The sequence below is a fragment of the Camelus bactrianus genome, chromosome 14, assembly GCF_048773025.1.
Source record: "Camelus bactrianus isolate YW-2024 breed Bactrian camel chromosome 14, ASM4877302v1, whole genome shotgun sequence".
Taxonomy (NCBI): Eukaryota; Metazoa; Chordata; class Mammalia; order Artiodactyla; family Camelidae; genus Camelus; species Camelus bactrianus.
The window spans coordinates 4626747-4639713 of NC_133552.1; the positions used below are offsets into that span (position 1 = coordinate 4626747).

The 12967-nt window shown below is 34.0% G+C and overlaps 1 protein-coding gene across 11 annotated transcripts in view; it reads left to right on the top strand.

Annotated features, from left to right (window-relative positions):
* Positions 1-12967, top strand: part of PAN3 (poly(A) specific ribonuclease subunit PAN3) — a 112808-nt gene that overhangs the window by 47483 nt on the left and 52358 nt on the right. For 10 of the 11 annotated variants that reach the window (XR_012511613.1, XR_012511612.1, XM_074377981.1 and 7 more), the window contains one exon: positions 2322-2469. The exons of the other annotated variant lie outside the window; for it this stretch is intronic. Coding sequence is in view for 8 of the 10 variants with exons in the window: in XM_074377981.1 (XP_074234082.1) it covers positions 2322-2469 (148 nt within the window). In the remaining 2 variants the exon portion in view is untranslated. The remainder of the gene's footprint in view (positions 1-2321; positions 2470-12967) is intronic. 11 annotated transcript variants of the gene reach the window in all.

Consider the following 12967-nt stretch of genomic DNA (forward strand, 5'->3'; position numbering starts at 1 on the left):
TCTCTAATTGGGCTGGAGGAATTTATATTATCTGTTAATAATAGTAGCTCTACTCTTTTATTCTTGGATTTTGTTTTTCGTGTTGCACCTCCCATGTCTTTTTTCTACCATTTAGATTCTTTTACCTTTTTTCTCATTTCAAACTCATCTGAAATTAACTCTCAAACCACCCATCTTAAATTAGGTAAAAAAGGATGGAAGAGTTTACTCCCTTCATTTTACTTCTTAATTAAAATTCACTGCTGATAGGTTTTTTGCATCTATGGTTGTTGAGTCTCTGAAAGTTGCAGTTAGTGGTAAATTTTCATTTACATTACTTTTAATAACATAATAGATTTGGAGGACCTTTGTAATTTGTTACAATGACATTTTATATATGACTTGTTTGAGAAAGGCAGAATAGACTCTTCCCCCCTTTTTCTCCATTATAGGATCCTTTAAAAGTAGTCTTTCAAATTAATTTAAAATTGATTTGATTCAGCTTTGAAATCAACAGTCTGTTACTCACGGTAAATGTAGGGTATAAATGAACTGGGAACTGTATGTTAACCTGCTCCTCAGGATTAGATATTCTTTCGTAATGTTGCTAAGTTTGCTGTGTTTTGGTAATCTTGTAGTCCTGAGGTCCCCACCTCTCCTAAGAGTTTTGAACCCTTTTACCAAGTTATCAGTCTGTTTGATTTTATCATTACTCTCGTCTTCTAAAACAGATTTGGCATTAACTGCTACATGCTGGTTAAGCTCTAACTAAAGTGGTCCTGTTGGTAGCCATTTGTTCCTTTATAACACAGGATTACTACTTCAATAAAATGTGGTGGTTTATTTTCTCCTTCAGAAATTAAGGATTTGACCATAGTTTTAAAGGACATGACAGTATTTTTGAAAACTTTAGAATTTGGAAAGTTTTAAAATAGACACATAAATTGATAGAAGAGGACTTTTTTTTTCCTCTTTGGAAAATATATTTTGGTTCAGGCCTGATTCTTTTTTTTTTTCTTTTCCCTTCAGAATTTCATGTCTTAGATATGGTAGTAAAAGAGGTTCTCTGTATACCTAATATATTTTAATTAAGCCCAGATTTTAACATTTCTTCTCTATTTTGTCACTTTGTATTTAATTTTAGCTGGAATGTAACTAGTAAAATACCATTGTTTTAGAGCTTAAAATTAGGTTAGCCTGTTTACTAGCTGTCTTCCAAGTCTAATATTTGGAACTCTAACTTGGCAGTTTAAAGTGTCGTTTATCAAAAAGGGAAGTTGTTCTTGGATTGTACCGTAATTAGTCCATCTTCTTATTTTCTGTCTTCTGTGGAAGTGTATTTTTACATTCCAATGACCAGTTCTAAAATAATCTAGGTGGTTAAAATTTTTGCATCATGATTCAGTGTGTTTTAAACTTAGTTTATACGTACACATCAACTGTAGGCTGAAGTACGAATATACTAAATTATCTCCTTGGTTGACCCTTTTGGAAGTTGAATTTAAATATCATTAATGTTGGATGGTCATTGGATTTTCATTATACTTAAGGATGTAGGTCACTATTTCAAAAAAATATTTAGGATATTCATTTGTTCCACACAAACAAAATATAGGCCGTTTATGAATTTGAATTACAGTCTTACAGTGTGCTAGTCTTAAAGCCAAAAGTACCATGCCACTTGACTAGATAAAATGTGACATTGTACAACTGGGAGGAAATTTTTTTTCATGTAATCTCAGTAAAATATTTTTAATATAACAGAAGTCACATGTGATAGTTTGCATACGTTGGGGCCTCTGTTGTGTTTTTCTTTTATCTTGATTCCTCCCACATGTTTGCCTTGTTTTTAAGTGTTTTTCTCATCTTTACTGTTATTTAAATACATGGCACCATATTATTGGGGAAATGTCTTAAGAGCTTATAAAGAAGGAAGTGATTAATTTTGGAATAAAGGCAGTTTTGACCTTTATCCTGGTAGAAGTGGTTTAAGGATATTAAATTTGAAACTTGTTGCTCAGTTTTGAGGTAGTTTCAACCTCCCAGTTCTCTAAAATGTGTTAGGATAGTTTAGTAATGATATCCATTTAGCAATAAAGGCAAATTTTCATGTTCTGAAAATTCTGCAAATTAAATGATTAAAACACTCAAATTTGATTTGAACATTTCCTTCAAGAAATTTAATTATACCACCTCAAAATATGGAAACCAAAAAACCCTGTAAATTCTTTCAATAAAATATTTTACTCAGTAAATAAAGCACTGTGGAATAATGCCTAGTAGATTCATTGTATTTTTTGGGCTTAAAGTATGTTAACTTACTATATTTGATTTTTAAATAGACACCAAATCCTACTGCAAGCGAGTTTATTCCTAAAGGAGGATCAACCTCCAGGCTGAGTAACGTGTCCCAGTCAAATATGTCTGCCTTCTCTCAAGTGTTCTCTCACCCATCCCTGGGAAGTCCTGCTGCTGCTGGATTAGCACCAGGTAAGTTGAGTAACTGTTTCTAGTGAGTTCCAGGTATCAGATCTCTAAGCACCATTTATTTGCTGTTAGTTTATCAGAACTGAAATTGTATTTTTCAGCAATTCACATTTGAACACGTTATGAGTGTTATATTGTAGGTCCTGGTACCATAGATCAAATGTGTAGTTGAAACTTTTAAAGCAAAATTTAAATATGAACAAAAATTAAATATAAAGATGTATAAAAGCACAAAAATAAAATTTAAAGGAGAAAATGGTTATTGAGAAAAAAATATACCTGGACTTTAATAGTTCCCTATTTTTGAAAGTTAATGATAATGCTATTTCACTCAAAAACTTTTGTAAAAGCATCAAAAATAGAATATTGATGTATACGTATGCTTCAGGGTCCTCCTTTTGAAATAAATTTCTAAAAGATAATTTATATCATTCTAAATAAAAGTTTAGAACGTATTGCCTTCTGATGTTTTATTGTAAATCTATAGTAGTAATTTTAAATTGGATAAAGTATTGTAAACTATAGTGGCAAAGAAATGTAAAACATTAGGGGTCATTGAGGTAGGGAAAACAGTACTTTGCAGTCACTTTCTTCCAGGTTTACCCCTAGTGGCAGAAGAATTTGAACAAATGCACTTGAGGCATAGTTTATAGTGACCCTTTGGGAACCCTATTGTCTTAGAAGGTCCTCTTAAAAATTCACGTGGATTCTGCATTCTGCTTTGTAACATAAACATTTATATAAAAATATGAAAATTTCTTAGGTAATTTTAACATCACCCATTCCTACTGCTGTGTACCTTAATTAGAAAAGCAAGGTGTGCACAATTATATTGAATTCATAGTAAGTGCTGAGCGGGTTACCTTTGTAAAATGGTTAAGCTGCCCACACAGATTATGTTTCTAGAACTTGTACTGGTTACTCAGTGCTTGGTCTTGAATGTTTCAAGAAACAGAAACAAGATGAAATATATATGCAGTAAAGCCAAAAGATCTATCTAGGTCAGCCTGGGACTAGTACTGCCTCCCGGGCTTAGTCTAATCAGATAGGTCGTTGGTTTTGATATTGATATTGAACGACCTTTTGGGGAAGAAGAATGAGAGACAATGATAATAGCTGTATAGAACAGAGCACCTGGTGTAGCTCTAAAATGTCCAGTGTTCTCAGAGGCTGAATAACTTTCTGTTGCCAAGGGTTTTATTAATGCTTCCTTTTCCCCGTCTCTCCCTCTCCCCACTCCTCCTTCCCCCTTCCCTTTCTTCTCCCATCTCTCCCTCTCCCTCCCCTTCTCTCTCCCTCCCTTCCTTCCCACTCATCCCTCACTCATCCTGTTTTTTTTCCCAGTGAGCATTTGATCATTTTATTAACAAAATACAAGCAAGAATTACATCATTCTCTGATGATACTTCCTCAGTAATTTTATACGGAGGGCCTTGAGATGTACCTGGCAATTCCCTCGCCCTTACTTGTCCCTTTACCTTTTCTTCTACTTTGGCTCTTTTCAGGTTCAGTTAAATTTGTAAACATTTTCCCTTCTTCCCTAGAGAGCAGTGTCAGAATTGAATGTCCCTGGTAGCCTTAAAGTTTTCCTTGTAAGTAATATGCTACTATGATTTTTCTCCCTCTGAGGTGTGTTCACAGTGTTTACATGAGCATAAAATCTACATGTCAGCTGTACATCTAAAGTTTCTTATTGGATGGTTCTGACTTCTGAGCAGTGTTTATAAAGCACCTACAGAAATGGTATCCACACAAAACTTTGGCTTTCTTAATTACCAATTTATTTTGGCCTAACAACACATCTTCCCTTGTTTCATGAGAAAATATTTTGTTCATATCTTTGAACAGACTAGTTCAGGCTTGTCATTAAAAAGATAGGCTTTTTAAATATTGGGGGAGTTAAAAATGTCAAAGGGAATTTTAGATCTTGAAAACATCTAATTATAAAATCTATTAATGTTGTGGTATTTGTTTAAGCTTTTCAGTAGGAGTTAACTTGTATGTAGGTATTAGTCCCAATTCGGTTTCACAACCTAAATTTAGGATTTAATGCATTAATTTAAAAATTAGTTGAGAAACTATTTACTCTTCTGCTTAGCTCTAACATTAAAATGGTCATTCTACTTCCTATTAATAAAAGTAATTACTGTCTGGAATCATTGAAAATAGGTCACTATATTATATTAAATGTATTCCTGCATTCTTTATACCAGTTATTTAAAAACTGTTCTTCATTTAAGTGATAATCAACTAAGCTAAAATATTTTAAAAAATACTGGATTGATGATTGGTTTTGCATTTTTTATTTTCTCCTTTTAATAATGTCTTAACACTCTGGAGATGAACAAAGAAAAAAAATTAGGTCTGCCTACTTTCAAAAAACCATTTTATTCCTTCAGTATCTTCCATTACTTCTTACCCATAACTATTATTTTTTTGAAGACTTAGGAAAGGTTCTTGGCATTTCCACTTATTTAAGATTGTAGAATAAGGAAGGTTGTAGAAGTTTTACCTACCTCAGTGGTCGTTTAATTGATCTTTAGTGCTCCTTGTCTACTGAAGGTGTAAAATGGTAACTTCCTGTTGTAAAGTTTCATTTTCTCTTTTTTCCAATTTCTATTCCAGAAATTATTATCCTTGAAAATTTGTCACATTACTGTTTTCCTAAAAGATACAAGAACTTAAATATTTTGACACTCAAATGTGAACTATAGAACAATGTCATTTTCATTATATACAAAAAATACATATTTTAATATATTTTTTCACCAAAAATATATGCTCAAAATATATCTTTTGAGCAAAGTTGAGTAGATACTAAGATTTTGAATTTCCTCAAATTGTAAGGAACAGAAGCAAATTTCCTCGAATTGCCTGGAACAGAGTAGATCCTGAGTGAAGCAAGTTCCTTGAAAACTCATTTTGATTACTTTAAAAACATGATTTATTTATTTTTTGTTTCATTTTATGTTTTCTTTTTTTCTTTTTCATTTTTCAGTTTTATTAGGTAGAATTGTTACAAATTGACTGCATATATGCAGTATATTGCGTGTAAATACATACCCGCAATATACTGCACATACTCCTTTTAGTTTACATCTATGTACTGTTCATTGTTTCTAAGAATGTTTAGAGCTTTAGCTTTTTAAACTTACATAGTTATCAAAGGAATAAAGCCAACCACAAAATAAGAATTAACTCAGAAAGATACATACACCCCACTAGTGCCTGGAACAGAGTAGATCCTGAGGGAATCAAATTCATTTAAAACTTGTTCTGATTACTTTAAAAAGCACAATTTATATTTTAAAAAAGTTTTAATGCAATAAGTAAAACTTTATACAAAAGTTATTTGAATTTAAATAGCTAATTAGGTTTAAAGGTATTTAAATGTGTTAAAATAAGCCGGACATGTCAAGTTTCCATTGAATTGTATATCCAGTCATTTTATTTTTATTTAAGAAATCAAAGATCTTTAGGTTTAGTTGTTTTGTGTACATTTAACCTGAGAACAATAGCTACATTTCTGAATATCTTTCATGAAGTGTATTTGGGGTATGGCACTTAACTTGGGCTCCATTGTCTTTTAGAACCCCTGCAATTATATACGTATTTTTTTTTATTTGTAAATATGCATTTTTCTCTGGTCACAGCTTGTATTATCCTCTTGGAGGTTCACAGTCTTCCAAAAAGTTAAGAACCACTGGTTTAACACACCCTTAGCAAAATTTATTTCCTGAGTATGATGTAGTAAGAATACTTTTAAAGTAATGTGTTAAAATACAGATTTCTAATAGCTCTGCTTTAGGCAAACATTTTTTGAATAGTCATTAGAAACAGTCACTAAGTATGTGAAAAGGCAGCTTATACTTCAGGTTTTTGTGCTATGAAAAATAATTTTATTATGAGAACTAAATGCTGAGTAGTTTTTTATCAGAATTTTTCCTAAGAGTAGTTTGATTTGATAGTAGACTTAGTAAACTAGTCTTGGTGTACTTTAATTACTTCAGTCTTGGCCACTATCTGTTTGAAAGTGATTTTAAGAGAGGTAGCAACAGGAGCGAACATTTCTGGGTGGTGTTTTGATAAATCATCTGGTAGTTTAATGTACAGTTGTGACTCATGAATCTTGTTCTGCTTAATTGTTTGTGCACACTTGAGGGGAATAGTTCTTGAATTTAAAAATGCCTTTATTGATTAATGAATGAGAAAGAGAGCTATAAGTGACTTTTCAGTATTTTCAAATATCTCAGGTGAGATTTGAGGAGAAGCATTTAATTATTATACTAAACTTACCATTATTAAATATATTCACTTATTACAAATTTTATTATATTTTAGATAAATGTAAACTATATTTTTAGATCCAGTCTTTTGAAATACTTAGTCATTTCTTATATATTCCTGAGGGTACCAAAGTGATAGATAGATAGATAAGATTGGCTAATATTGTTCATTTTTTTGGCTTGGGCAAGGTGTTGGGGAAAAGAAGGGGAAGAAAAAGGGGAAATTAATATTTATTCATCATTCTTTGTTAAAAATATTCAACTTTATATATGTATAATGTACTATTTAAAACTATTATAATGTTAAAAGGAGATCTTTTTTTAGTTTTAAAGTTCTATGCTAAAAAATAAAGTTCTGTGATTCATTAGCTCTGTAGTATTTCAGACCATAATGAAGAAATGGAGACTTAACTCATTTAAGTTGCATTGCAGTTGGCTTATGTGATAGTCTGATATTGGTCATTGATGTAGGTGGAAGTTTTGGGATTTACATAGTTTAGCCTTGTGGCAATTTAGAGGTGGCATTCCTGAGAGATTATCATATAGCTTCTGCTTTGTCACTTACAGTAAGAAGGAATTTTTAAAATTTATTTATTTATTTATTGGGGGGAGGTACTGGGGATTGAACCCCGGATGTAGTACATGCTAAGCAGGCGCTCTACCACTGAGCTATACCCTCCCCCTAGTAATAAGGAGTTACTTAGCTAACCAAGGCAGCCCAGTGAACATTTTAATATTTTGAATAAAAAAGAAAATATCTTTTGTTGAACTAAACTCTGACTTGTCTTTTTTTATCCACTAATCCTAGTTCTTTCCCTTTGTGTTGAATGGAATAAATTAAAATCTTTCCTACATTATAGCCCTTTCACTTTTTTTTTTAGACTAGTGGCGTGCATGTGTGTGTCCATACAGCTGATGTTTGTGTGGCTCATAAAGAAGACAAACTGGGAAAGTACTGGTAAAATTAACAAATTGTATAGGTCAGAAATCATGGACTCTTGTAGGTCATAATAGTTGTAACAGCTAATATGGGTAGAATTAAATCCACAAATATGTCTACCTAACTGTATGACTACTCAGATACCCAGCTAAGGAGTGTATGTACCACCGGGAACATAGGCTGCTAACAGGTTGAAGCTATGGCTTTGCAGATGGTAAATATCTACGTTCCTATTTTAAATTTCACTGTGTATTTTATGCTTTATATTAAAATCATTCAAGGCATAAAAACTGTAAGCTATTATTTTAGATTATTTTGTATTTTACTAAGTAGTATAATTGCTGAAAATAAAAATTATTTTTAAAATACTTACATAATTCCAAAACATCACAGTGTTTTATAGGATGTAACTTAGACTTTCCTTGTAATTATTTTTTATTACATGGATTTTGTGGGACAGTCAAGTAATTCTACAATGAGTTTATTTTGATATTTCAGTCTTAACTGATTTCTCTGAATTATTTTGACACTTAATAGCATTAGAGGTAATTTACTATTAAAATATTCTTCTAATTGTTTTAAATATCAATCTAGGTTTCCTAAGCACATGACAAATTCCTTAAGAAGAGGCTGTGTCATTTCTTACCTAGTGCAAATTTAGGCATAAAGATGGTGCCTAATAAATGCTCCTTTAATTAAGCTGCATTTGTATCTCAGAAAAAAAATTTAATTGGTAGGTATCTCTTAATTCAGTGAATTTTAATAATTCCACAAACGTCTTTGAAGAACTCCTAAAAACTGCAAATGTTCAAGAGGATGTAGATAAATAGTCACATGAGGAACAGAAATATGCCTGTTGAAAGTTTAACTTCATCAAAACTAGAGTCACTGTGTGTTTTGAGGTGCTAAAATATTCTTAAAACCAGTTAAATTTTTGTATTATTTTAAAATTATTTTTGTAACTACTTTGTTTTTCAGGTGTATTCAGCAGAATCACTCAGACTTGTCCAGGTTTTCTAATTGGGGATTAAAAAATAAAAGAAAACTTTATAGTTAAGATCAGGGGTCCCTGAGGTTTTTGTGAAGCAGGCCTTTCCATTGCTCTGTAATGTGGAGCTTATCCTAGGCGGAGGCTGCTCTGTGCATGCATGTGTATGGATGCAGATGGGGACGTCCCAGGGAAGAGTACTAACAGTACGACTGTAGAACCGTAACTGGGTTGGGTGTGCCTGCTGGCTCTATTTCCTTCCCAGTTGGGAATTTCAGGAAACTGAGGCATGACGTTAATGGCGCAGAGGGGGATGTGGCTGCTGCAGCTGGCTTGGAGACCGGTCAGGTAAGGCTTAAAATAGTTACTGGTAGATCCTTTTCTGCTGGTTGGGGAATCCCTGGTTATTGTGTCCCGTTAGGTTTGAGAGTTCCTATTGTGGACATCCTGTTTAAATCTCATGTATTGGCTAACTTGTCCCTTAACTAAGAGGTAGGGGCTGGATGGGAGAGGGTAGGGGTTCCCTTCGGCTGTAGGTTCAGTGATCTACAACTGCGGCAACATGTCCTGCTGCTTTGGGGCTGCTTTCATTGGATAATGACTTGCTGTCTTTAGAACATGGTACCAGTTCTTCTACTAAAGCAGCTGTGTAGCTTTCAGCACATGTTTGATCCTGGTGTTTTAGCATCTTCATTTCTGTAATTAAAAGATGATACTAGATAATTTAAAGTGCCTTTCAGATCTAAAATTCTATTGTTTTGTGACACGTTGACCAAAAGGGAATAGATAGATACACTAAAAGGAGACATGAATGAAGACAGTGATGAGAGGTATCAGAAGGGAAAGAGGAGTTTGATTTTTGTCCTGGACTTAAAAAGGACTTTAAAGGCATATAGACTTCCTTGATAAAGGATGTGTAAGTGGAAGATCCTTCGTGTCACAGGTGGAGATGAAGTGAGTTTCGTTTTAGCAGTGTAAGGTTGGCATCTAGGGTGAATCAGAGCACTGTAGTGACTCTGAGTGAACTGAGAGGCAGAGAAAGCGTGTAGTAAATGCCCAAGAACACTCCTGGTTCTCAGCTGGATGTGGAGAGTCAGAAGTCATTTTTTTTTTTAAATTTCCTTTGAGTCAAATAGGTTGAGAGCCCCAGGGATCATTTTTTCTTTAAACTTTGGGCTCAGTGGTACCTGGTACACTGTAGGTACTCAGTAGAGAGAGTTTGTGTGTACAAAATTACTATACTGTTTGTAACGTGCCAGTGAGGTCAGTCCTCTAATTGTGTAGGAAAGAACTGAATGGTGGCAGCCTCTTTTATTTCTTGAATTTTCAGGGAATTCTTCTCAGCTTGGCTAATCATATTCATATGTGAAAGCCATCTTTTCTTCTTACTCTTTTTGACTTCTGGGTGTGCAGTTACCCTAGAGTAGGGCATGTGGGAAGGATCTGAGTAAAAGGGAAGGCATCAGAGACGCATCCCTTTAAAATCCCCCGTGCACACAGGCCTGTAAAACCTAGCCGTGCATACTGGCAGACAGTCAGGCGTGGACTGCGTGTTTGTGGTGGTCATGTTTGGTTCTGAAGTTTTTAGTCATGAATCTCATACACTGATATGTCTGAAATGAGATGGTTTATGATTTCATAAACATCTTTGCCATATTTGAGATGTGGTCATCCAAATTTTAGACTGGTATTCGTATAAATATTAGCTAGTAACTAATAGTCCCTTTGTGGGGGGTGGGTTGTGCCTTTTAGAAAACAGTACAGATTGATAGGATATTAATATAATTTTAGCCACCAAAACACTCTCTAAGCCATAGTTATTATGGACCATAACCTTACTGCCCACTGTTGGGATGTTGTAGGCTAAATTGCTTAAACATGCAAATCCAAAAGTAATGCCTTCACATTTATTTATTACTGTTTATTTCTTACTGTTGTAACAGAACAGGGCAGATTGTTCAGGTTGACAGGATGCTCTCCTTCACATAGTAAGTTAAGGACCTGGATCAAGTGGCTTGTAGGCTTCTCTCCAGTTGGCTGGAAGGGGAAAGCACTGGAGGAGCACGAGTGGGGAGTTAGGGACAAACCTGAAAGTTGTCTGAAAACTTCTCCAATCATGACTGTCCACCAAAATCCGGACATCATTTTTTTAAGCAACTATCCTACATTCCCTGCATCTATTCATCTACAGTCTTCTTTGGATGCACAGTTTAAAGTTGATCCTGGTTATCTCATGTAAATACATTTTTGAGGCATTATCTTATTTACATCTTTTGTATCTACTTACCTACTTTAAAGAAATCACCAAAGCAGCTATAGTAACTGATTTGTCTAGCATCGTGGGAAATGAGGTTTCCTAGCTTGAACTTTTTGTATATAAGTAGCTTTTCGGATTTTATTGTCAAAGCTTTATATTCTCAGCAGTTTTTCACAGAAAGATTCCCCAGATTTGTAGTGCTCTGTTGTTTCACAAGAACGTAACCTTTCGGTGATGACTCATGCTCGACTTGATGTGCTCCAGTGACTGTATTGAACCAGAATACAGCTGATACCCTAAAGGGGAGAGTTTGAAGAGCAGTTTGCTTTGGTGTTTTGTATAATTTCTTGTATTCTTTACCCTTTCCACTGTCCTCCTGCTCCAGTTAGATTATAACTCCTTGGAGGTAATTTCTCTTGATCCCCAAATCTGGTAAAGTGCCCGAATGTAGTGCCTTGAATGAACATACTCGTGGTAGTTTATTTGAACCATTTTAGTGAGTTCTTACTGGCTTCTTATTGATGACTCTGCGGTGCTGTTAGGATTCCTATCTCTGGGACAGTGGCCCTCAAATTTTTGAGTCCATCAGAATCACCTGGAGTACCTATTAAAACCTGCTGCTCCCTCGGTCCCATTCCCAGAGCTGCTAACTTCGTAGGTCTGTCTGGGTGAGCCAGAGAATTTACTTTTCTAATGTGTTTCCAGGTGGTGGTGATTAAGATTATTTTTCCTGGGGTACCATTTTGAGGACCACTGCTCTACTTAATGCTCTTTACTGCCTTCTCTCCTCTTTTTTCTTGGAATCCTTCTCTTCCTGATCTGCTGAGAACACAAATATTCTTCTTTTAAATAAGAAAAAGACTTTGAGTCAAGGACTTGAATTGTTGCCTGTGAATAAGGTACATGAGGCTTTAAAGTATCCTTTGCCTGAGGCTAATTTTACTTTCCTGGTTCCAGTCTATGTTCTGAGTAACTGAGTTATCAGATAAGTAACCATTGAATTAATTGTTACAGGGGTTACTGAAGCTCAGCCAAGATCACCAATACCAGTTTTGAGTAAAACTTAGGCAACAGGGCTTTCTTCTACCATAGTAGTAGTAATGGGACACAAATAATGTAAACTGATTATTGATACAACTAATAAAGTGTTCAGAATACCTGAGAAATGAATAGCATAAAAGTACCTTGGCTGTTTGAAATTTTAAACTTCATGGATCTAGAACTAGTAATCACACATCTTTTGTTTGTATGTTACATTTTAATATGCATGTTTTAAGATTTTTATGTAAAGATCGACTGAACTGTTTCTAATGTTAAAGAAAACATAGGAAGTGTTTATTGATTCAGTGAGAGCATTTCTTGAAATCAAACTTTAATTTTTCTTTTTAATTTGGTATTAGCTTTTATTCATTGGAAAGAAATGCAAAACTAAAATTACATTGTTAACTAATATTAATCTTACATTATTTTGTGCGTATCTATAACTTTTTGTAATCAGGCACGCTTGGAGTAAGTTTATTATTTATAAACAATACAACATTGTTTATCATTATAGATGAAGGCTATCATTTAGTCATAAACATTCACTGCCACTTGAGAAGAAAAGTGATGTTTTGATCCAGAAGAGTTAATGTTTGGTAGCTAGCATCTCTCCTCCTCCCATTTTGTTTTGATTTTGTTTAAATAACCTAAGTGTTATGTTTTAAAAGACTGCCACCATTGCAGAGGCTAGGGAAGATCCTATTAATTCAGATAATTTGTCCAAGTTTAGGGGTAAAAAGGTCACTGTTTTGTCTCTTCACATATTATAGTGATCAAAGTAAGTTACCTAATACACAGTCCAGGGGGTATAGTTTTTAAAATTGTAATTCAGTTGTTTTTAAAACAACGGTTCTTAAAAATCTGGACAGGTTACTCACATTTTTAGAGGTTTAGGCACTGTAGTTAACACATGATCTAATAACATGTGTTGAATTAATTAATGAAAACTCATGTGGAAATGAGGCTATTGATGGAGGTAAGGCTGAAGT